The 25,464-nt window shown below is 45.1% G+C and overlaps 1 protein-coding gene across 2 annotated transcripts; it reads left to right on the forward strand.

Annotated features, from left to right (window-relative positions):
* The first annotated feature begins 364 nt into the window (after positions 1-364).
* Positions 365-22,088, forward strand: Arf2 (ADP-ribosylation factor 2). Of its 2 annotated transcripts, none has more exons than XM_087574570.1 (5): positions 365-772; positions 2,436-2,602; positions 7,611-7,721; positions 18,176-18,300; positions 20,347-22,088. In XM_087574570.1, the coding sequence occupies exons 2-5, from the start codon at positions 2,455-2,457 to the stop codon at positions 20,506-20,508; spliced, it is 546 nt and encodes a 181-aa protein (XP_087430696.1). In that variant the 5' UTR covers positions 365-772; positions 2,436-2,454; the 3' UTR covers positions 20,509-22,088.
* Positions 22,089-25,464: the final 3,376 nt, after the last annotated feature.

Below are 25,464 nucleotides of genomic sequence, written 5' to 3' on the forward strand. Positions count from 1 at the left end.
GTTGGTCAGAATGCTCCCGGGGTTAGTTCAATCCTTGAAAAGTCCCAGAGTTGATTGGCAGAGTAAATAGGAAATCTGTTTGCTTTTCTGATTGGTTGCTTGTAGCCTCGGGTGGGGCATGTGGGCGCGTCTCGCCCAGATGCGGTGAGCTCCCATTGGAAGATGAAACCGGCATTTCTAGAGCTTGGTGCCGTCGCCTAGGTCGCGGGGGGCGGGCCTACTCCCGCCCAGTCTTATTGTTCTTTCCATTGGTCAGATTTCTTGTCACTCAAGAAACTTCGAAGACATTGGCGCAAGAGTTCCCAGGAGAAGGCGAATGATTGGTTGGTTGCTGTTCCCGCCCCCAGCCAGTCGCCATTTTATTGAGGCGAACCGAATCTCTCAAGGCGGCCGCGGCGGAGTAGCGGTTTCGTTAGTGGCTTTGTGAAGGTGTTCACTGCAGAGACTGGTGAGTCGCAGGCTGCAGGGGAGGGACAGCGGGGCTTGTGGCCCGGTTCGTTTCCAGTGTGTCAGTAGGCAAGACACCGGAGAGCGGTGGTGGCGGCGGCCTGCGGAAAGGGGCTGGGTCGGCTGGATTCCCCGCCTCTGTCGGACCGGGCGGCGCGGAACCGGTTGACGTTGGGTGGGCTCTGGGGCGTAGCAGTCTCGCTGTCCGGAGGGAGCGGCCTGGCGTCCCAGGCAGATAGAGACCTTACCGGCCCCAGATTCTCGGCGCGTCTGCTCGACCCTGCGCGCGCTCACCTTGGCTACTGCTGTCGCTCGTGCCCTTGAGGTCTCACTATCATTCTCACTTATGATTTTCCTCGGCGGATATTTGGAAAAGGGCTCTGGGGTTGATGGATCTTACTCCAGAGGGTCTCTCGGCCCACCATGGGGCCTAGAACCTCGGACCTCGGAGCGGGGAGATGAAGGAAAAGCAAGCGGGGCAACCGTGAATGTAGTGTACGGTGACAAGGGGAATCTGGCACTCTGCCTCCAGGGGTCTGGAAGCAGGAGGTTCCTCCCTTTCCTCTTAATGAATGGTCCTTTGAGTTTCCTGGTCTATGACACTTCTCCCTCCACCCCCAGAAACATAAAAGGAATCTAGGAATTTTGAATGCGTCAAGGTACTGGACAATTTTTAGACCATGACAACCTATGAGGAAAGTAGTCATTCTTTCTTTGGTCATTTGGCTCTCATATGTGTACAAGAGAAATGTTCTCCCCCTTGCTCTAGTAGAATGGCGTGGTGTGTACTTGGCCATAGTCCATGATATTAAACTGCTGTAGAAACTGTTGACTTTCAAAGGTGGGACTTCTGGAATCAGCCACCCTCTCCTCTGAGTCACTAGAATCTGAATGAATGGCTGTCTTTTACACACACACACACACACACACACACACACACACACACACGACTAAAGAAAGCTCTCCTTGGTAAACAACTTGAAAAGGAAAACCATAGTTTCTGGAACAGGAATATATTATGGGATTTTGTTTGTTTGTTTGTTTGTTTGAGGGGGCTTTATTCCTAGCCCTAGAGTACTCACCTTCACCAACAGTCATTGTTGATCAAAGAGTGTACATGGTGTTCACATAGTTCTTCTTTTAAGTCTGAAACATCATGTCATTCAAATAGGCTGATCAGTTAAAACAAATGCCATGAACTTTCTGCAAAGACTCATCTGACTTCATTGCTTTGTCATATAACCTGCCTGGTATTTTGTTGAAAAAAACAAAACAATTGATGTTTAAGCTGCTGGAAGTCCACAGAATACATTCCTTCTAGGGAGTAATGATGGGGAAGGGGCACAGGGAGGATCTGGCCTGCTAATTACCTTTTGCTTGACCTGGAAGTTGACTTTGGCTTAGGACCATTCACAGACCATTATGGTCAACCATATTTGTATCTGTATATAGATTTTAAGAAGATGGTCACCCTCATTGGATGCTAGGTGCTGAAGTAGTCCTTCAATTCTGCCTACTTGGTGTCTGCCTTAGCAGAAGTCCCCAACACTTGATATCTTCAATTCTGAAGCATTTAGTCCTTCTCTGGGTGTTGGTATTGCCTGCCAGCCAAGGACAACTAGCTACAGTTTCCTAGGGAGACCAGGGTGTCTGCTTTATACATTTTCAACTCAGGTGTGCTAGAACAACGCAGTTTCATGGCATGGCATTTCCTCCTTGCTTAAGGTGAATAAAGGCTGCCACTGTAGCATAGCATCGAGGCTGTGCTTCCCATATCTCACTTGGATGCTGCAGTGGAAAATACTGTTTTCTAGTAGTGCATCAGAGGATGGCTTAGTGCTGTCTCCTTTTGAAAACAAGACACACTCCTCCTTATCAGCCAAGCTGTACTTAACTTTTACTAGGAACAATTGTGCCGTGTATTTTACATGTGTTACTTTTATATGTGCATCAATGTAGAGTAACCGTTCTACTTGCTTTTTGTTCAGGTTGCAGAATTCAGCTACGATGGGGAACGTTTTTGAAAAGCTGTTTAAAAGCCTATTCGGGAAAAAGGAAATGCGGATTCTCATGGTGGGCTTAGATGCAGCTGGCAAAACGACGATCTTGTACAAACTGAAGCTGGGAGAGATTGTGACAACCATCCCCACCATAGGTATGTCCACGACCATGGCCTTTCTGGTTCATAGTTTAGCATGGTATATTTGATGCATTACTTTTTCAAAGTTTTTGTTCGTGTATGTATGCATCATATGTGTATGTATGCATCATATGTGTATGCATGCCCACACATTTTCTCTATTACTCTCCACCTTACTTTGGAGACAGAGCCTCTTTGCTGAACCCAGAGCCTGTCATTTTGACAAGGCTGTCCGTCTATTAAGCCTGAGGATCTTCCTGATCCCACCCTCTTCTGCAGCACTGGTTTTGGACATGTGCCATCAGGCCTATCTTTTGCATGTATGCTGGGGATGTGAACTCAGGTCCTCGTGCTTGATTGGCAAGCACTTTACTATCTGAATCATTCCTCCAGCCCCTGATGTGCTTCTTATACTGAATGGTGTTTTTTTTTTTTTTTTTTTTTTTTTTTGGTTTGTTTGTTTAAAACTTTGATGACTTCAAGAACGTAAACTTTTGAAGCCCAAATGAATTTCTATAAATTTGCTGTTGGGTTGTTTTGTTTTTTTTGAGACAGGTCTTGTACTGTAGCCAGGCTGGCTTCGAACTTGTGACAGTCCTTCTGACATCCTCCTGAATGAACCACTGTGCCCAACCATAAGTATTTCTAAGTGCTTCTTAACACCCCTGGCAAGTTTCCTCAGCTTACAGGGGATTTGTGAACAAATTTAGGTTAAGCAAATTTAGTTCTATTTGCTTGACAAAGAGGAAAAGACATAAAGTTAGGATACTAAGGAAGCTCTCCCTTCTCCCTTTCTGTTGGAGTGGAACCTAGTACAAGACCCAGGCCGGATGTAGCACCGCCTTTCTCAACCTCCATTCTGCCTGGCTTCCCTTGAGCATCTGCGCCAAGTGTGCTCCTGGTGTGTAATGGTAGCCTCTGTGTTCTCTTCACCGTGGCTCAAGATAAGAACTTGAGATGGTACCCAACTGAAGGAGTCTAGCAAATCTGTCCTCACTATGAACCAGTGCTAGGTTTGATGGGCTTTTAAAGAGATTTGTAGAAGCAGTTTTGACAGAACTTAATCTTTGCCTTGTGACCTACCTACAAAGCCGAACTCCAGGCTGTTGTGTGCCTTTGGGCACTGTCTGAGTTCTGGCGGCTGAGATGGCTCAACTTTGACCTTTGACACTAGCTTCCGGGGTTGCAGCACTTGAAGAAAGCTGTAAACTAATAGGAATGCTCACATGCACAAATTGAAATATTTTAGCCCCGAATGAAAATAACTTTCCCCATATATAAAATAATATATAGGCAGCAAACAGCTCGGCAGGTAGAGCCTCTTACTGCCAGGCCTGACCATCTGAGTTTGATTCTTGGGATTCCACAAAGTTGCCCTCTGGCCTCAACATGTTGAACAATGCATGCTACCCCCCTCCCCCACACACAAATAAAACAGAAATACATGCTTCTATAAATTTTCATATACAAAAATACACAAGTTTTGAATGTTCTTTTAGTATTGAAATCTTTTGATGGATGTATTTGTAAAATAGTGCTCTTTCCCAGTTTGCTAGCAGCAGTGTGTGTTCTCAGTTTTGGTTGGTTCTCTGGAGTGTTCTCCTGCCTTCTCCCTTTCCCGAGTGGATGCCACCAACCCATTCTTTTGGATCTCGGCTTTATTTCTCAGAGGCTCCTTTCCTTTTCCCTTGCTCTTAAGTTTCCATAGTAACTTGAAGTCCTTAATAACACTCAGAAACATTTGTAGTTTATCGATTGTTCACTGTCTTCTTCCCAACAGAGTAAGTAAGGAACCATGTGTGTCTTGTTCACTGTCCCTAGCATCTGGTTAAATGCCTGGCCATGTTGAGTGTCTAATAAATCTTTGGTGAATGAATTGCATACTGGTGTGATAGTTTGTTGAACTGATGGCCTCCAATGGGTCACGCTCATCAACATCTTTGCCCTTGCACCCCTCCCTTTGCGGTGCTGAACTTGGCCACATGATGTGCTTTGGCTAGTGAAACATCACTGTAACTGAAAGCTGCCACCATGAGTTAAGGAAGCCAGTGCCCCCGGAGGATAGAGACCACTTCACCCGGAAACAGCGGTCTGACCTGCTGGCTCTCTAGGTAAATGCAGATAAAGAGGAGGTGGAGGCCACCAACTGAAGAGGTGCCCTGCAACTTAACTCTTAAGCTGAGGCTAAAAGAATGAGCTGGCCTTCACTAGATTCAAAGGGACAGCAGCAGGACATCATCTAATTTTAATAATTGCTTTAGTATTCCATTTTATGGCTGTGTTTTAAAGTAATATTCATTGACACATGGTTAGGTTATTTGTAGTTATTTATGTGTGTGAGCGCACATGCATTGGAGAGTGTCAAGGCCTGAGTACAGCCTTGGGTGTCATTCTTCAGTTACTACACACACACACACACACACACACACACACACACTATTTTTAAGAGAATCTCTCACTGGCATGGAATTCACCTGGTCCTGTCTCTGCCTTTCCAGTTGTAGAATTACAAGCCCTCTAACCACCCCCATCCACCACCTCTCCACCCTCCATTTAGGCCCTCACCGTTGCAAGGCAATCACTTTGCTTCCTGAGCTATATTTCTCCACCCCTTAGTTTTATTTGTTTTGGTTTTTCCTTTTTAAGACACAGTCTTACTGTGTAATCCTATGTAACCTGAAATAGGTGACCTTAAACTGGCAGTAATCCTCCTGCTTCATCCTCTCAAGTGCTAAAATTTCAGGCTTACTGACACCGTGCGAGGTTGTGTGTTTTTGTAAATGTTGTCAAAGTAAATATCTTGCTTTTAAACATTTTTATTTTGTTTTTACCTGTATGGGTATTTATATTTGTATGTCACTTGTGTACCTGGTCAGAAGAGGGCATCAGGTCTTGTGGAACTGGAGTTTCAGACAGTTGTGAGCTGCCCTGTGCTCGCTGGGAATTAAACCCAGGCCCTTTGTAGAGCTGCTGTGCTCTAATCACTGAGCATCTCTCCAGCCCTGTCTTTCATGTACTTTTTCGTTGCCTCTCAGTAGTCTCTGGAGGCAAGGGCTTCCTATGAGAGGTGACTATTTAGAGTGTTATACAGGTTGCCAGGCTGTTCTCCAAAAAATGTTATGCCACCAGCGGCGAAGAGTGGAAATCTGCCATCTGTAGGGAGAGAACCCTGACTTCTATTAGGATGTTGGTTATACTAGGTGGATAAGTTAACATGTCTTTCTTTGCTCATCTCTGAGTTGTTTTTTGTTATAATGTTTGTCCCTTACCAATCTGAAGAAGGGCACCTCAGGTCATGGACAACTCTTGACAGGCGCTTTTTTTTTTTTTTTTTTGTTATATATAACACAAGGGAATTTTAATTAGATAACCAAATTAATTTTTTCCTTCTGAGTGTTTTTTAGTATCTTTAGATAGTTCTTTTTAAGAACATAAAACTATTTGCTAGTATTTTCTTCTACTAACTTTACAAGGTTTACATTTTTCATTAAAAAAAATTAGTGACTGAAGAGATGGCTCAGAAAACAATTAGTAACTGGAGAGAGATGACTGAGAATTTAAAAGAAAGTAATGGTTTTGCATAAGATCCAGGTTCAAGTTCCCAGCACCTACATGATAGCTTATAACCATCTATAATGGAATCCCGTACTGTATTCTGTCCTCTCTGGGTACCAGACACAAATGTGCATACGCATAAAGCAAGAATAACTCAGTTTTTTTTTGAGGAATCCGTAGTTGACCATTGGCTGGGTATTGCACTTAACAGGAGTGGGAGCTGCCTGACAGCATTTACTGACCAGCTTTTCCATGGTAGTGGGAAGTACCTTATTGTATACTGAGTTGTCATTGAGAGGTATCTTTCTGACCACTTCCTGCCATATTCATTTGAACTTTATTCAGGTATTATCAGAATTCATTACTTATTTTCAGGAATGTCCTTGACTTTAGAAGAGCAAATAGGTCATAGAGGGTAAAGATGTGGATTTAAGAGGAGTACATAGGGGGTTGGGGATTTGGCTCAGTGGGGACCCTGGGTTCGGTCCCCAGCTCCGAAAAAAAGAGTAGAAAAGAAAAAAAAAGAGGGGTACATAGGAGTACTGCCCAAGCTGCCCTTGAGCTCTTCTGGTAGTTGAGGGTAGCCCTGAGTTTTGAGTTGCCTTCCCCTGTCTTTAGTGCTGGGATTGCAGGTATCTGCTACCACAGCTAGTGTCATTTGTTATTGAGATGTGAGATATGAAATGTACAGGCTTGCTGGGGACAGGTCGGATGGAGATGTCTCCAACAGATGTTAGCAGACACCATGACCGAGGCAAGTCTTATGAGGACAACATTTAATTGGGGCCAGCTTACAGGTTCAGAGGTTCAGTCCAGTATCATCAAAGCAGGAACATGGTGGCATCCAGGCAGGCATGGTGCAGGAGGAGCTGAGAGTTCTACATCTTCATCTAAAATCTGCTAATAGAATGCTGACTTCGAGGCAGCTAGGACTGGGGTATTAAAGACCACACCCACAGTGATACACCTACTCCAACAAGCCCACACCTCCAAATAGTGCCATTCCCTGGGCGGAACATATACAAACGATCACATCAATGTAAGCAAGTCTTCAGACAGTCTCTGTAGGCTGAACCTAGCGCACAGGTAGAGGAAATTGTTATTACATACTGCTAGACATTCTCCAGTTCTAAAGCGCAGGGTGAGTAGTGTGGGGAAGAAGTAAGAAGATTCTTAGACTGTGTGGTGGGAAGTGGAAACCACCTCCGTGGATGGCCTTTCTTTGTTCACAAGTACCCAGAAGTCTCCTGTTAGAGAAAGCAGAGCCGGGTGGTTGGTGATTAGATGAGTGTTTGGGGTGGGTGATCAGAGCCAGGGTTTGAGACTCCAGGCACAGTGAATGACAGACGGTGAACTTTGTCTTCTATAACTCTGCCTAGAAATTAAAAGTACTATTCAAGTGTTAAGTTATTTTGAGCCATTGAACCAAGGAAAATCATGATGAAGTATTTCTATCTTTCCTTCTTAGGTTTCAACGTGGAGACCGTAGAATATAAAAACATCAGCTTCACAGTCTGGGATGTTGGTGGCCAGGACAAAATCAGACCTTTGTGGCGACATTACTTCCAGAACACTCAAGGTAAAGACTGGGGGTGTGCGTATTGAATGTGTCTAAAGATGGGGACTTGGGATGCCTGCTGGTGCTCTGCTTTTTAGGGTAGCCAGCTGTTCCTGCACGCACTAGACTAGGGAGGTGTCTTTGTAACATGGCTCCCCAACATGTCCCAGAAAAAAAGATTTTGGGTTTTAACTCCTTTTCTTGCAGAAAGGGTAGAGAATGGTCAGCCTAATGAAATTCATCATTCAGTTAATTGAGGGAGGGATGTTCACTCTTAGATGAAATGCCAGCTTTTGAGGAATTTAAATTTAGCTCCTTTAAATCTGCTGAGAATATCTAAAAATCACATCCATAGCTAAAGAAATGAATAGGGGTGGCTAGAACCCCAACTCTTGTCATCCTGTGTGGCCACAATGCTGTCCTGCGGGTGCTCTTGCTCCAGGTGTTGAGCAAGCATGGACCCCACTCGGGCCTGCTCTTGTTTCCTTATCAGTGAGTCACTGTTTCCCAGGGCTTTACTTTCAGTAAATGGCGTCTTCCTGGGCCTTGCCAGTCCAAACAGACTGTTCACGTGGATTTCACACCCTGATTCCCACGTAGAATCTTTACCATGTGACACCTATGGGTTACTCATTTTGGAGTCTACTTAGAATATATTCACTTTTGAGGATTCTGAAGCTGGTGGAGTTTTTGTTGTATGTGTTAGTAAAGACAGCATTTATCAGTCTTGAGGATAAAGCCCTAGTTGATTGCCCCTTTATATCTCAACAGTGTTCTTTTAGCTGTTATACTTGACACATAAATCTATTTGTAGTTGTTTTTTAAACTTGTATATATTAGAATACCTTTCTTCAAAATAGGGTGGTTTTAAAAAAAGTTTTCCTTGTTTTGAGACAAGACCTCATATGTTAGCCCAGGATGTACTGGAATTTCAAGCATAGTTAGCCTCCTGGTGTTTGCATTACATCATTCTGTGTGTGTCACCACACCCAGCTTTTTGTAGTGCTGCAGATTGAGCCTAGTTTATGTGAGGCAAGCATCTGCCAAGTCCTAAATGCCTTCCTTAGTGGGAAATAAAAATATACAAAGGGAGAGGTGACTCTGTGATGAGCCCACTGTTCCCATCACTCTGTCGCGTTCATTAACACTTCCCATCGAAGATGTGCTGCCTTTGACTCACGAGTTCCTTCAGGGTTCATTTCCCACTGATAAGGTCTCTTACTAATTATTTTTAAAAACACAATCTCCATGTAATTATATCACTTCCAAGAGTAACAATTCTATATAGATCAAACTGTCCTGGAACTCACAGAGATCCTACTACCTCTGTCTCTCAAGTGCTGCCTGCCATTGGAGGTGAGTGCCACCACACCTGGCTTTGTTCTGCTGAATAATACTGTCACTTGGAACTGTCACAGCCAGAGTCTCATGTGGCCCAAGCTTCCTTTAACCTCATGTGGCCCAAGCTGACCTTGAACTTGTGATCTTCTTGCCCATTTGCTGGGGTTACAGGTGTGCACCACCATGTATGCATGCATGGCATGTCTCTGTGTGTGTGTGTGTGTGTGTGTGTGTGTGTGTGTGTGTGTGTGAGAGAGAGAGAGAGAGAGAGAGAGAGAGAGAGAGAGAGAGAGAGAGAGATTGGAGTCTGACTGTGCTGCCCATACTGGTCTCTTTCCAACTCCTAGACTCAGGTGGTCTTCCGTAGTGTTGGGATTCCAGATATCCTGCACCAGGCCTGGCTGGTTCATTTGTGATGGACACTTGGGTTGCTTCCACCTTTGCTGTTGTAAACAGTGCTGCTCTGACCGTTCTGCAGGTACTGGAGGTCTTCCTGCCTCTGCCTCCAGAGTGCTAGAATTCAAGTCTGTAGTTCACAGTTCAGTTATTTTGATTAACCTACGAGCAGAATGACTAGGTGAAAGGGTTTTCTATTGCTGTTTGTTGTTTTGTACTTGTATTCTGTTGTTGTCATCGTGTGTGTGTGTTTGTGTGTGTGTGTGTGTGTGTGTGTGTGTGTGTGTGTGTGTGTGTGTGTTTGCATGTGTGTGTTTACTTGGAATGCATATGGCGCTGGTTTTAACCCCTAACATCAATACCACAAGGGAAAACAATAAAGAGCTCCAGACCAGCTTGGGTCAGGCAGGACTTCTCTCACATTTAACACAGCTTGGGTTATGCAGGGCCTCTCTCACATTTAACACAGTTTAAAGAAACCACCATTTTGTGACTCCTTACAGATTAACAGAATACTCATAAAAATATACTGTCATTTTAATATTATAAAAGAAACCAAAACAAAACAAAAAACAACTTTGGGGACTGGAGTTATTGCACAGTGGTTAAGAGCACTGAGTCCTCCACTGTGGTTAGGACAAAACGGCAACCAACACCTTGGGAAAAGATCTTTACCAATCCTACAACAGATAGAGGCCTTATATCCAAAATATACAAAGAACTCAAGAAGTTAGACCGCAGGGAAACAAATAACCCTATTAAAAAATGGGGTTCAGAGCTAAACAAAGAATTCACAGCTGAGGAATGCCGAATGGCTGAGAAACACCTAAAGAAATGTTCAACATCTTTAGTCATAAGGGAAATGCAAATCAAAACAACCCTGAGATTTCACCTCACACCAGTGAGAATGGCTAAGATCAAAAACTCAGGGGACAACAGATGCTGGCGAGGATGTGGAGGAAGAGGAACACTCCTCCATTGTTGGTGGGATTGCAAACTGGTACAACCATTCTGGAAATCAGTCTGGAGAATCCTCAGAAAATTGGACATTGAACTGCCTGAGGATCCAGCTATACCTCTCTTGGGCATATACCCAAAAGATGCCCCAACATATAAAAAAGACACGTGCTCCACTATGTTCATTGCAGCCTTATTTATAATAGCCAGAAGCTGGAAAGAACCCAGATGCCCTTCAACAGAGGAATGGATACACAAAATGTGGTACATCTACACAATGGAATATTACTCAGCTATCAAAAACAACGAGTTTATGAAATTCGTAGGCAAATGGTTGGAACTGGAAAACATCATCCTGAGTGAGCTAACCCAATCACAGAAAGACATACATGGTATGCACTCATTGATAAGTGGCTATTAGCCCAAATGCTTGAATTACCCTAGATGCCTAGAACAAACGAAACTCAAGACGGATGATCAAAATGTGAATGCTTCACTCCTTCTTTAAATGAGGAAAAAGAATACCCTTGGCAGGGAAGGGAGAGGCAAAGATTAAAACAGAGACTGAAGGAACACCCATTCAGAGCCTGCCCCACATGTGGCCCATACATATACAGCCACCCAATTAGACAAGATGGATGAAGCAAAGAAGTGCAGACCGACAGGAGCCGGTTGTAGATCGCTCCTGAGAGACACAGCCAGAATACAGCAAATACAGAGGCGAATGCCAGCAGCAAACCACTGAACTGAGAATAGGACCCCCGTTGAAGGAATCAGAGAAAGAACTGGAAGAGCTTGAAGGGGCTCGAGACCCCATATGTACAACAATGCCAAGCAACCAGAGCTTCCAGGGACTAAGCCACTACCTAAAGACTATACATGGACTGACCCTGGACTCTGACCTCATAGGTAGCAATGCATATCCTAGTAAGAGCACCAGTGGAAGGGGAAGCCCTGGGTCCTGCTAAGACTGAACCCCCAGTGAACTAGACTGGTGGGGGGAGGGCGGCAATGGGGGGAGGGTTGGGAGGGGAACACCCATAAGGAAGGGTAGGGGGGAGGGGGATGTTTGCCCGGATACTGGGAAAGGGAATAACACTCGAAATGTATATAAGAAATACTCAAGTTAATAATAAAAAAAAAAAAAAAAGCACTGAGTCCTCTTCCAAAGTTTCTGACTTCAGGTCCCAGTACCCACATGGTGGCTCACAACCCTCTGTAATGGGATCTAATGCCCTCTTCTGATGCGTCTGAAGACAGCAACAGTGTACTCACATACATAAATAAATCTTAATAAAACAACCCTCCCCACTATTTTATAATGACACGCACTTGTTATAGGTAGTCCAGGTCCACTTAAAACTCAGGATCTTCCCGTTGCAGCACCCTACCTGAATTAGCCAGTTTTGCCCTGTTTATTTCTGCTGCAGGATTAAACCCAGGACCTCAAGCATGCTAGGTAAGCACTCGGCCACAGAGCCTTTAAACACATATAAACTACTTTTGAGCTTACAGGGCATTGGTATTAAATACATTCACAAAGATGTACAATCATAACTGTTGCCCATCTTCAAAAGCCATCTCTCCTTGTACAACTGACATCCAGTGCCCATTAATTGGGCCGTCTCCCACCTTGAGCTCCTGGCAGCCACTGGGTTTCTTTTTTTTTTTGGGCATTTTTTAAATTTACATTTCAAATATTATCCCTTTCCCCGGTTTCCCCTCCAGAAACGGGCTATCTCCCTCTGCTTCTATGAAGGTGCTCTCCACCCACCTGTCTACTTCCTCCCTCCTCCTGGGCCCTGACATTCACTTACACTGGGGCATTGAGCCTTCACAGGACCAAGGGCCTCTCTTCCCATTGATGCCCGACACGGTCATCCTCTGCTACATATGCGGCTGGAGCCATAGGTCCCTCCATGTGTACTCTTGGGATGGTGGTTTAGTCCCTAGGAGCTCTGGGAGCTCTTGGGGGGGGGGGTCTGGTTGGTTGATATTGTTGTTCTTATGGGGTTGTAAACCCCTTCAGCTTCTTCAGTCCTTTCTTTAACTCCTCCATTGGGGACACTGTTCTGAGTTCAATGGTTGTCTGCGAGCATCCACCTCTGTATTTGTCAGGCTCTGGTAGAGTCCCTCAGGAGACAGCTACATCAGGCTCCTGTCAGCACCCACTTCTTGGCATTCGAAACATCTGGATTTGGTAGCTGTATATGTGGATTCCCAGGTGGATCAGTCTCTGGATGGCCTTTTCTTCAGTTTCTGCTCCACAATTTGTCTTTGTATTTCTTCCTGTGAGTATTTTTGTTCCCCCTTCTAAGAAGGACTGAAGTATCCACACTTTGGTCTTAATTCCTCTTGAGCTTCATGTGGTCTGTAAATTGCATCTTGGGTAATCAGAGCTTTTGGGCTAATATCCACTTATCAGTAAGTGCATACCATATGTGTTCTCTTGTGATTGGGTTACCTCATTCAGGATGATATTTTTTTTTCGGAGCTGGGGACCGAACCCAGGGCCTTGAGCTTGCTAGGCAAGCGCTCTACCACTGAGCTAAATCCCCAACCCCAGGATGATATTTTCTAGTTCCATCCATTTGCTTAAGAATTTCACTAAGTCGTTTTTAATAGCTGAGTAGTACCACATTTTCTGTATCCATTCCTCTGTTGAAGGACATCTGGGTTCTTTCCAGCCTCTGGCTATTATAAATAACATAGTGGAGTATGTGTCCTTGTTATATGTTGGAGCCTTTGTTGGGTATATGCCCAGGAGTGGTATAGCTGGGTCCTCAGGTAGTATATGTCCAATTTTCTGAGGAACCTCCAGACTGATTTCCAGAGAGGTTGTACCAGGTTGCAATCCCACCAACAATGGAGGAGTGTTCCTCTTTCTCCACATTCTTGTCAGCATCCCCGGTCACCCGAGTTTCTGATCTTAACCATTCTCACTGGTGTCAGGTGGAATCTCAGGGTTGTTTTGATTTGCATTTCCCTGATGACTAAGTTGTTGAAATTTTCTTTAGGTGCTTCCCAACCATTCGATATTCCTCAGTTGATAGTTCTTTGTGTAGCTCTGTACCCCATTTTTTAATAGGGTTATTTGATTCTCTGGAGTCTAACTTCTTGAGTTCTTTGTATATATTGGATAGTAGCCATCTATCAAATGTAGGATTGGTAAAGATCTGTTCCCAGCCACTGGGTTTTCATACTCTGAAGCCAGTGTATTCAATGGTGTCAGCCTAACTTCCCCAGATGATTAGCCCTAACAATCTTTTACCACGTGATTCTAGTGCACTTTGAAGGATTAGGTGTCACAGAATGATGGTTTCTTTAAATTGTGTTAAATGTGAGAGAGGGCCCTGCCTAATCCAAGCTGGCCTGGAATGCTATTCTTTTTCCTTATGTGTTAAGGGTTGGACCCAGGGCGTTAAGCATGCTAAGCCAGCAAGCACATTGGGCCACTCCCCCAGCCCCTTCTTACTCTTCCTCTAGTTGTCTGCCGAAATCCTTTTAAGTAAGGAATTTTCTGAAATGATTCTATACAAAGAAGCCAGGAAAAATACTTCAGTCTTCATTTTCAGAGAAACCGCATCACTTTCATGGTGATGCGTAGATTTTTACATTGTGGTTTAGTGTATTGCAAATAGGATACATTTTTTATGCTCACTAGAGTGTGTATTTGTCTTGGACTGGTGTGTGGCAGTTTGGCCACTTTGCACGTTTTATCTGTAATAAACTAGAACAGCGGGGTTGAACAACAGCTGCTAAGAAATCCTGGAAAAGTTAAGTCATTTCTTCTGCCCCCATTTCCTCATCTTAAAACAAGGATAAAGCCTACTTCCCAAATCCTGGATTGAAACGAGATTAATTTTGTAAACTGCTCAGTTGTGTGGCCAAGGCAGAAGCACTCAGAACTCCAGACAGCCATTATTCTCTGGCCACATTTCGTTTCTATCCTATTCAGTTTAAGCATCAAGCTGGGCTGGATTTTGTCTTCAGTCTTCTGTTTGTAGCAAGCCTGCTTTTACAGAATTCTGGTAACTGTTGCTTTGATGGCAGGAAGTAGCTGTGTTCTGGGAACAGGGGTGGTAGTTTGGGCTCTTTATGAAATAGGGAGTGGGAACTGTGGGCTCCGTGGACTGACACTCTTTGCCTGGGCCAGTGTCTCATCTGCAAGGAGTCTTGGATGCTCCTCTGTTTTGTCTGCCAACTTCCCAAAGGTCAGGCTGTCTTTTAATTTAAATTTTTTTCATCAGTATGTTGTGTGACAGACCTTAATGAATGCCTGTAATTCTCCATTAAGACATCGAAAGCTGGACCTGGTGCTACAGGTCTGAAGTACTCAGAATGCCAAGGGAGAATCACAAGTTCAAGGTCTGCCTGGGCTGCTGAATAAATTCAAGACTAGTCTTGTCAACTTCGTGAGATGTTTCAAAACAAAAAACAAAAAAATTTTAAAAACCCTGAGGATGTAGCTCAGAGCTAGAATGCTTTGCCAGTGTGCTGGAGGTCCTAGTGTCTCCCAGTCCCATGCTGACTTACCTGTATAGACTAGAATTTAGACTATCTGATTTCCTGACTGATAACTGTACAGTGCATAAAATGGCTCTCTAGTTCTCACATGGACTTTTCTCTTTGCTTTGTGGGTTCAATTTTTTTGTAGGAATGGTGGCAGTTTGAAACAGGGTCTCTGTAGCTCTGGCTGTCCTGGAACTCAATCTGTAGACCAAGTTGTCCTTGAACTCAGAAATATACCTGCCTCTGCCTCCCAAGTGCTAGGGAGACATTATTCCCTGGTCACATTCATTTAATTATTGAATGGCAGTTTATCAGTATCAAAAGAAAAGAGAAAAAGATACAAAGAAAAATGTTTTATTTCTGTTTACCTCCCACACACAACCACATTTATTTCTTTTGTTTATATATACTTTTTTCTACAAATATAGCTAATATGATAAATATAATTACATATAATATATATACTATACACTATACTTTTGCATAATATATTATATTTACCATATATAATATATATGATATACTATATATATTATAAAATAATATAATACATATATTCCCCTTACTTTCCTCCCTTTTTTGCAGGGTGAGGAGCAAGACTGAAATCAAACCTAGAACCTTCCATATACTAGTCAAGTATTCTTCTACAGGGTCTTGTTATGTAGGTTGGGCTTGCCTGGAATCATGGTCCTCCAGCTATATATGGCTCCTCTACAAACTCTTCTTAAAGTACCTATTTTGGCTCTTGATTTCAGAGGACTCCATCCATGGCTGCTTGGGTTTCATTTGTATGAACAACATCACATTGATGGGTGTGTACAGTAAAGGACAAAGTTTTACTTGTGTTAGGAGTGGCAAAGTGAGAACAGTCATTGTGCTCTGTGGGTTTTGCACTGTCAGCTAAGGTTCTGCTTGAATTTCTACATCAGCTGGCATACTTAGTCAGAATTGGAGTCTAGGACTTTGGGTAGCATACCAAACCTGTGTGGGTAGGGGCTTGAGTTTTCCCTTTTTAATCTGATATGATATATGAGACACAGCTTTGACTCACATGAAAACTCTAAGCATGTCAGAAGCCTTGAGAGCTCTGGTCTGCTGGGTAGACTGCCTGGAGGGCCTGGGACACACAGAGGCATGGGCAGAGAGCCAGGCCCAGTTTTCTCCCTTGGACAGATGTGAAATATCTGTCATCTGACCCTACTTCCTTCTCTCTACCAGATCCTCTCTCCCTGTGAAAAGTGCCCTAAGTGGGTACAAATACCTCTAGCAGTGTTCTCTTGGCAGCTCACTTTATCTTTAGGCCCTCTGCCTCTGCCCTGTGGACTTCCTGTGGCATTTTTCTGCTTGTCTTCTGTCTCCTCATTGAGCTCTCTGAGGCACCTTGACCCAGTTGATGGCTCTCCTGATATCTGCAGAGAGCGATCAGTCTCTGACGAAAAAGTGTTTTCTTCCACGCAGTTTCCCCAGTTGAATCACTTGACTTGGCGTCTGATACCTCTAGCTCTTTGAGACCTCCAGTGTGCCTGCGACTTAAGAGTGTTAGGAGCCAATACTGTAATATTCCCACCATGTCCAGAAGAATCTGCGTGTTTTCACTCCTATCCCAGAAACAGAGTAGTGGTCACTACTGGTAGTCAGTCTAGGATCCAGTAAGTTCTTGGACAGCTGGATCACATTTTTGTCTTAAAGGCTTTGCTTTTATTCAAACATCAGCTTGTTGCTATTATCGTCGTGTGGAATACTGACTGAGTCTCTGCTCACCCCTACAGATTCTTGCTGCCTTACTGCTTCCTCCAGCAGGATGACAAGTCTACACAGGTTTTAGCCCTTCCTTTAGGTGTAATGTGGTGCCTTCTTCAGCCTGCCCTGGCTTTCTCTCCTCCCAGGATTTCTCTGCTGATCCAGTGGGAGCTGCAAGGCCGACACCCACTACCCTGAGCTGGGCTGCCTTGCACAGTTTAGAATCTTACTTTGATTATTTAAGGACACAATTTGATGACGACTTCTGTCATCAGCTATAGCGGGATTGGAGTCTTCCAGCCACCCTTACTTCCTGCTAGATGGTTATAATTTTGCAATTTTCACTCCACTAGCAGGTTTAATAGCTTATGGGGATGAATCACAGGACTCAGGACAGACTATACTTGAAATTACAGTTTTATTGCAGCAAAAGGACACAAATGCAGCAGTGAACAGGAAATACCCTAGAGGGTGCCTGCCAGCCAGAGCTTCTGTTGTCCACTGCCCCAGAATTCAGAGAGCAGTCCTTTTCTGCTAACACTTGACTGTGAGGTAGTAAACAGCGCTGCCCCCAGGGAAACTTATGTGAGCTCCTCAGAGCATTGTTTTTATTGGGGCTTCATTACAGAGGCACATGGAATGTGCCAGAGTCAAACCACAGCCTCCCTCCTTTACCAGAGGCAGTCTTACTTGCATAAGTGAATAGCTGGTGGGCTCCCCACCATCAAAGACTCTCCTCCCATTGAAAGTTCTGTCAACCAAAGAGCAGCCAAAGTCTTTACTGTGGGTGTCCATAGACTCTCTTGACATTCTCACAAATGGGACCTAAAAATGTTGAGAGGCTTTATAACTTTCAGGTGCCTGGGATATGTACGGCTTTCATATGGCTTGGAACATCCAGTGGCATCCAACACTGTTTGCCTGGGAGCTGGCAACTTGACTGCTCGTTTCTGTGTTGACTGACCTTCCTTCAGCCTTTTCCTTCTAGTCCTGACTCCTGCTTTCCTGGGACACTTCCAAGAAAGCACACCCCTTCCTAGCCTTCAGTTCACTCTGTTTTAGGGATCATCCTTAAAGACTGCCATTGTAGACACAGTGTTCTTCCAAAATCCCTTTTCCCCCTCTTAGATGGAATTTAGTGACTAATTACTAACCCTAACTTTTCTTTGTTCCTTCTGGTTAATCTGGTGAAGGTGGAGATCTTTCTGAACAAGATAGATAGGATGAATGCACAGTAAGCTTCCTTGCTTTGGAGATTTACAGACTTTTTAAGAAGAAAAAAAAAGGAAAATGGAAATGGTAAAAAAAGAAAAGAAAAAAAAAGGAGCCAGAGTCTTATTATGTATTAATAACTCAGCCTGACCTTGAACTTGTAGGTGATACTTCTGCCTCAGCCTCCAGAGTGTTGGGATTAAAGCCTGCACCATCTTCTTGTTGCCTGCCTTGTGTGAGCAGGAACAGCCATGTGGATATGTAAACGGTGCTCTCTCCAGGGCCATGCTGCTAACAAGCTTGGGGTTTCTTCTCAGGTCTGATATTCGTGGTTGATAGTAACGACAGAGAGCGGGTCAATGAGGCCCGGGAAGAACTGACCAGAATGCTAGCAGAAGATGAGCTCAGAGACGCAGTCTTATTGGTGTTTGTAAACAAACAGGTATGTGCTTGCTGGCTTTCTGAACACTGAGACTGAAATTTACTGCCAGATGGCTCACTTAAATATATAGATACCTAAATTAGATGTCTGCCTCCTCCATCTCCTCTTTAGAATGTCACTCACTCCATAAATACTAATGGGGCATCTGCTAAGTGCCAGGCTCGGCTGCAGGTATTGGGTACTTAGCAATGAACAAGACACAGCGTCCCTGCATTTGTGTTTGCTCTGTAGTGGGAGGAGAGGCAGTGTGCCGAGACATTTAGTGTGTCTATGTCTGGTGGTAAGTGTTGTGGAGGAAGGGAGTGCAGAATGGCTGTGGGAAGTGCTGGGCGTGACTTACATCTGAGCCAGGAGGGAGGGGGAGGGGAGCCACAGGTTGGAGAAGCAAAATGAGGGGTGGACACAGGGAAGATTGGATTCTCTGGGGCTTGTTGGGGAGGAAGAAACTCATCTAGAAAGGAAAAAATGTGGGGGCAAGGCTGGTGCAGAACTTCCGAGCCTCTGGATCTCAGCTGCACCAAACCAAAGAGGAGCTGGAGTGGGGCTCTGGGGAGACCTCTGTTCACGGGGCTGTGGGTCCCCTTCCTGCATCCCATATGCAGCTGAGATTATAATGACAGCGCTGCGGCCAGTTTGTCACTTCAGACTTGCCGAAGCCATCTCTTGTCACTTCCTCTCCATAAACATGACTTCCTGTGGGGGCTGGATTATGATTAACTCACCTGTTACTTCGTGGTGCTGTGGGATGCCAGGCAGCTTCACTGGACAGAACATGCTTTAAACAAGAAAATAATAGTTTGTTTTTAATGATAAAAGCAGAGCAAGTAAAATGAAACATCTTTCCTGTGTACACATGAGCGTGTGAAGAGGCCTTGGGATTATATGCCTGGGAGAGGGGCAGCTTTCTCACACTGTGACTTAGGACGGCGGCTGTCCAAAAACCAGTACTCCATTTAAAGAAAGCCAGTGTTACATTCTGAATGCTACCTTCGATTCCTTTAGCTTTGATTATCAGATAAAAGTCAGATTTCTTATATCTCTTTCCAGAGACAAGACTTTGTATGCCTCTATAAGGAATTGTATGATCGTAGACCTATTTAAATTCCAGAGATTATGGTGTGCATTGTTTTGTAGCCTATATTTTTTAAAAAAGGTTTGTTTATTTATTTATGTATTCCATATTAGTATACTGTCGCTGTCTTCAGACACACCAGAAGAGGGCATCAGATTTCATTACAGATGGTTGTAAGCCACCATGTGGTTGCTGGGATTTGAACTCAGGACCTCTGGAAGAGCAGTCAGTGCTCTTAACCACTGAGCCATCTCTCCAACTCTGTAGCCTATATTCTTACTTAGCATCTATTTGACATTCTTCCATATCAGTACATCTCGGTCTTCCCTCGATGCTAATATGTTTTAGTTTAGTTTTAGCTCACTGTGTACCCAAGTGTGGGTCAGAGAAAAGAGATAGATTCCTGCTTTACATTCTAGTTAAAAGAGACATGTCGTACTGTCAGTTCCCACACAGAGTAAGTAGCTTTTATCAAATGATGAAGAGGGTCAGTTAGAAGAGGTGCCAAGGGGCTGGGGATTTAGCTCAGTGGTAGAGTGCTTACCTAGGAAGCACAAGGCCCTGGGTTTGGTCCCCAGCTCCGAAAAAAAGAACCAAAAAAAAAAAGAAGAGGTGCCAAGGCCTGACAGGTAACAGTGGTGGCTTTGGCTCTTCTCTGGGAGAAGGGAGAGGTTTTGGTAGGAGGATGTGATCTGAAAATAGATCTTAGAGGCAAGCATAGAAGCAGGGTGACCAGTGAGGAACTGTGGTGGGGTCAGATCAGGGTGGCAGCAGGAAAGATGGCGAGAGATGGTCAGATTCAGAGTAAATTCTGATGGTAGGACCATTGGGATTTCCTATTGTATGGACTGAGGAAGAAAAAGCTAAAGTTTTAGGCCTGAGCAACTGAAATAGGGCTGGGGTATGTTTTAGAGGAAGATCCTGTTGTATTTCATGAATGCAGATTGGTAAACTGTTTGCTTGTTTTCTTTAAGGATCTTCCTAATGCTATGAACGCAGCAGAGATCACAGACAAGCTTGGCTTACATTCACTTCGCCAGAGAAACTGGTACATTCAGGCTACCTGTGCGACCAGTGGAGATGGGCTTTACGAAGGCCTGGACTGGCTCTCCAACCAACTCAAGAACCAGAAGTGATCAGAAGCAGCCCATTCCCCATGCCTTGTGGCAAAGGCAGCTGGCCTTTCCCGTGTGCATGTGAGTGCGTGAGGAGCCATGTGGCCGTGTGGCTGGGAGTGGGGCAGCTTTCTCACACCGTGCCTTATCCACGCTATACGAACACCAGTACTCCATTTTAAGAAAACCAGTGTTACATTTGGAATGCTACCGTCCATTTCACGAGCTTTGATGGTCTTTTCGCTGAGGCCTCCCCGGTGTGATAGCCAGAATATCTCTAGGCTGGAAAAGAAGAGAGCTGGAGGCAGGCAGGTCCCGTTGTTGCCATCCTGGGTTTGGCCTCTCCACACACTCGGAATCCCGTTGGACTTTGGTGTCCTTTTACAAAAAGAAAGGAAGGGCTGCCATTCTTTCCATTGTGCCAAAGCTAGCAGCTCACTTGTAGTGCTTTAAAGCTGTCAAGAAGAAGGATACGTTATTACCACAGTGTGAGAGGTTCAGAGGGGAATACTTCCCCAGAGTTCTGTTAGTTCAAACTGACGCATTTAGCTGTTTTAGTCCAAGGAATCAGTGACCTTTTTCATTAGAGTATCAAGACTGTAACACTAGAGAAGTTTCCAGCCTGTCCCATACTTGCCAAACGGAAACTCTGTGGGCTGCTGGCCCAACAGGAGGCCAGAACTCTTCCCCTAAGCCTCCTGGTCCACAGCGGAGTAAAGGTTGTGGGGAGTGAAGTGAGGTAGCTCTTGTGTTCTGGCATCACGTCTCAGTCCCCTGAGGCTGCTTCTCCCACTTCTCTGCTCTGTGCTGAGTGTTCTTCACATGCAGCAGACAGTGCTCCTGGTGGAGTTGTCACTGTGTCCCCTTGTCCAGGTCTACTGTGGGCTTTTGATTAGTATCTGTTTCCAGAACCGCACACCCGTGAGTTCTGAGTGTGTGTGAGAAAGTCAGGAGGTTAATTTAGAAGATGAAGGTCCCAGTGGCCCCCATACTCCCTGGGTTGGTGCTAAACTTTGCTCTGAGAAGCGCCTTTTCTTCAGACTGCTCTCACTCTCCCTCATCAATGGCAGTGGCATCTGAAGAGCAGCCTGGATATGTGTGCTGTGTCGTCCTGCAGATAGTTGATAGGAAGGCCCAGAGAGGAGCTGGCTTCAGCCCTAAGCCCTTCTGGCCACATAGCTCTGGGCCACATTTGTACCTAAGCCCCTTTACTGCTTAATGTTTTAAAACTCCTTTCAGAAAAAAATTAACCCCTGCTACAGAAGGGGGAATGCAAACTGAACTTCAAATAAATCTTGTTCATTGGTAACAAAGTTAAGCTAGGAAAAAAAATTCCATGCCATTGTAAATGTGAGCTGTGATGTTTTTCTTTAAAATATCTTGAATGTTCATTGCAATACTGGTGACTGAGTCCAGATGTGATTTTTAACGTCAGATGAATTCCTGAGAAATGTTTAAGTTGTACACCTCCCATTGGCTGGGAGCCTCTTGCCCTTTGTAATTATGCTTAGTGTGCCTGGCCTGGTGCTAGGCTGCAGTAAACCTGGTGACTGGTTAGATAATAAAGAACTTACTTGGGAAGTAGGAGACATGGTCATGTACTCCTGGATGTCTGAGCTGGCTCAAGTCTCTTTCCCCTTATTTCTCACTTTCTTCTAAAACCTTGGGATACGAACCCAGGGCACACCAGGAAGGGCCCCACCCTCAGACCCCTGCCCACCTCCTTCCTGGCACTTTAGGACATCTCACGTGGCTTTGGAACTGAGATGTCAGTAAAGTACAAGTCAGGGTACTTCACTATGGTTCTGAACAGAGACCTGGTCCTTGAAAGCCGTTTTCAAGTCTAGCTTGCCTTGCTTGCCAGCCACTTACTGTTGGCCTTGATGTGTCTGAGCCTGTCAACTCGAGATACTAGTACTGAACTCAGAGGGGTGAGGGTTAAATGTTACATGCCTTTGAATGTCTTGCTATGCTCTTTTCCCAGATGTCATGGTGTCCAACCAAGGACAGCAGCATCAATGGTGTCCCCCACTGGCCAGCGTTACCAATAGCATCGGAGAGTTGCGTTAGCTGCCTTGCCTTTTCCCTGGTGCTGCTGAGAGCTCTGTTCTTTATAAGCACGCTCCATGTAGCAAGACTGGCCCAGATCTTCATATAAAAAGTAGACTATGGGGGCTCAGTTTGCTTCCTTAATTTTTTTGTTTTTATTGTACAGTTCAGTGAGTCACTATATTCACTGCCTCTACCAATTTTAGATGGTTTCCATCAGCACCAAAAGAAGCCCAGTGTCTCTTGGCACCTGTCACCTCTTCTCTCCCACACTGTCTGGGAAGCTCTGTTGCTGGATAGGGCCTGGGGAGCTGCTGGATGTTTTAGAAGCACTGAGGCTGCTTCACATGCAGGTGACCATGGACTTCACCACAGTGGGAAGGGCAAGGTCGCTACTGCAGTGTGACTCCTCAGAAGGGAAGAGCTTGGGCTGGGACAGAGCACACAGAGCTCTGCCACATAGCAGATCCTCACCCTCCTGTCCTTGCAATGCTCTCCAGGCTTATGAGGGGCTCAGGTCTTTGTGAGTGTCAGTATGGGATGTTAATTAAAGATGGCTGGGCCCAGAGTTAGCAGTGTATTGGAGAGCATGTAATTTGATGTGTTAAACACGTGCCCCAGTGGGTGAGGACATTTCCAGTGTTAGACATTGTCGTGCAGTACATGGAAGCCCTGGTGATATGATAGGCTATGGAGAGGCTTCTAAGTAGTGATTAGTGTATTCATGGGTGTGGGCATCTATACTATGGTTATGAGAGCTTTTTCTTGTTTAAATTTTATGAGTTTGGGTGTTTTGTCTACATGTATGTCTATACTGCTTTTGTGTCTGATACCTTCAGAGGCCAGAGGAGGGTGTCTGATTTCCTGGGACTAAAGTTACAGATAGTTGTGAGCTACCATGTGGGTACTGAGAATTGAACCTGGTTCCTCTCAAAGATTAGTAAGTGCAGTTAAGCAGTGAACGATCCCTCTAGCCTGCGAATTTTTTCTGTAGGGAAGACAATATCAGGGCAGGAGAGATGGCTCAGTATTTTTGAGCACTGGTTGCGTTTCCAGAGGACTTGGGTTTGACTTCCAGCACCATAGATGTCTCTGACTCCAGTCTTAGGGGACCTGGACCCTTTGCTGGTCTCTGAGGGCACTAGGTATACACATGGTGCAGACATACTTGTAAACAAAACATCCATACACAGTTTTTTAAAAAGGTCTTTCAGCAGTCACTGCCCAGCACCCACTGCCCCAAGCCTGCCTGTCCCCAATCTTCCATACCCTTTATCTCACCGTCCAAGTCTCTGGAGATTTGGTGGAGCATAATACTGTGACCTTTCCTCATTTTTCTCATTCACACCCTTGTCATCTAATGTGTGGTGTGGGATGGCCAGTCTGGAAGGATTTCCTGGGGATACAGGTTGGTTAGACTTACAGCCAGTGCAAGCTTGCTTTTATCCATTACCACTAGGTGGTGGTGTTGCTTCACCCCAGTTCCTCTAACAGCCCTGTCTGAATGAGCTATGGGCCTCCTAAGTGCAAGGGAATCCACCACTCCTTGTAGGTAGTAAGGTTGGGTACCAGAAGTGACTCAGTAAACTGGAGCGCCTGGAAGAGAAAGATGAAGCAGACATCGGAGCGGAGAACAGTAAGAGCAGTAATCGGGATGTCAGAATTCTCTCCAGCGGGCTCATGGTCAGCATCTGCATAACAAATAAAACTCCCCTGCACTGGGGAGAACTGCTGAAAGTTCCAGGCCACCTGGGCTACATATCAAGAGCCCTTCCCAAAAGTGGGGAGGGGAGCACGAAGGAGAGAGAGAGAGAGAGAGAGAGAGAGAGAGAGAGAGAGAGAGAGAGAGAGAGAGAGAGAGAGAGAGAAGGAGGACTGGTGAGATAACTTGAAGGGTGCTTGTAGGCAAGACAGCCTGAGTGCCACTCCCAGAATGCTCAGGTGCTGGACAGAAAAACCATCCGCAAGTTCTCTGGTCTTCACACGTGTGCCATGGCATGCCCGTGCCCACTGACAAATACATACAACCACCTGGACACAGTTCAAATGCAGGCCTGGGATCCTGGGACCCCAGCTCTTCTGAAGACCAAGCAACTGACCCCCAGAGGCCAGCCGGGAGGAGAGAAGGACACTGAAAACTCTAAACATTCAGACATGTGGCTGTGTTAATTTAGTAAGATCTATGTAGTTGTCCACTGAACAGTGGGTGGGTTGTGTGGTGTGGAAGTTATACCTCAGGTAAAGTAGGAAATGTACAGTCGTGAACCCATGGTGTAACAGAGGGACCCGTGGGGGAACAAGAATTTTTTCTGAGTTGGCTGCAGTTGTGAGGAGAGAGCATTTCAAAGTGCAGCCTGTCCCCTGCTCCAATCTTAGTGCTGGGGAACTCAGGGCTTCTCAAAGCGGGTCACTCGGCCAGGATCATGTGCTCAAATCAGGTGAACTCCATCACTCATGCCTATGTTTGTAGTAAACTGTTGCCCTGCACCATACCAGAGAGCTCGGTGGCAGTCATTGCATTCTTTCGAGTTATTTCACCCCAGGGAGAAGTCCCATGTTTTTCACAGAGTGAGAGTCCTGGATGCCCATTTTCTACTTGCTGGGGCTTGTCAACATTTTTAAGATACGGGGGTCTTAAGATAGATATCCAGCTGTAGTTGGATACCAGACTCGTGGCACTGGATTTAAATTCTTGTTCCATCACAGACCAGCTGTGTGACCATGGTTGTACCTTCTTCTGCGAACCTGGGACTGCGAACCTGCGAACCTGGAGTTACTGTGGGGAGCATAGCAATGCTCACTGTCTTCCTGTGTACTCTTTTTATTGGGAGCAGGGCTCAGCTTGGCTTGGTGGCAGCTAAACAGAGCAATAAAAGCCTCAGCAGCCAGGCCTGATAATAAGATAGAGAATGGGAATCAGCTGAAGGG

The sequence above is a fragment of the Rattus norvegicus genome, chromosome 10, assembly GCF_021556685.1.
Source record: "Rattus norvegicus strain SHRSP/BbbUtx chromosome 10, alternate assembly SHRSP_T2T, whole genome shotgun sequence".
Taxonomy (NCBI): Eukaryota; Metazoa; Chordata; class Mammalia; order Rodentia; family Muridae; genus Rattus; species Rattus norvegicus.

Excerpts from the sequence above, each read along its gene's own strand:
- Arf2 (XM_087574570.1), top strand. The coding sequence starts at position 2,455 with ATGGGGAACGTTTTTGAAAAGCTGTTTAAAAGCCTATTCGGGAAAAAG. Across the intron at positions 2,603-7,610 it reads GACAACCATCCCCACCATAG|GTTTCAACGTGGAGACCGTA; the intron begins GTATGTCCACGA and ends TTTCCTTCTTAG. Across the intron at positions 18,301-20,346 it reads TGGTGTTTGTAAACAAACAG|GATCTTCCTAATGCTATGAA; the intron begins GTATGTGCTTGC and ends GTTTTCTTTAAG.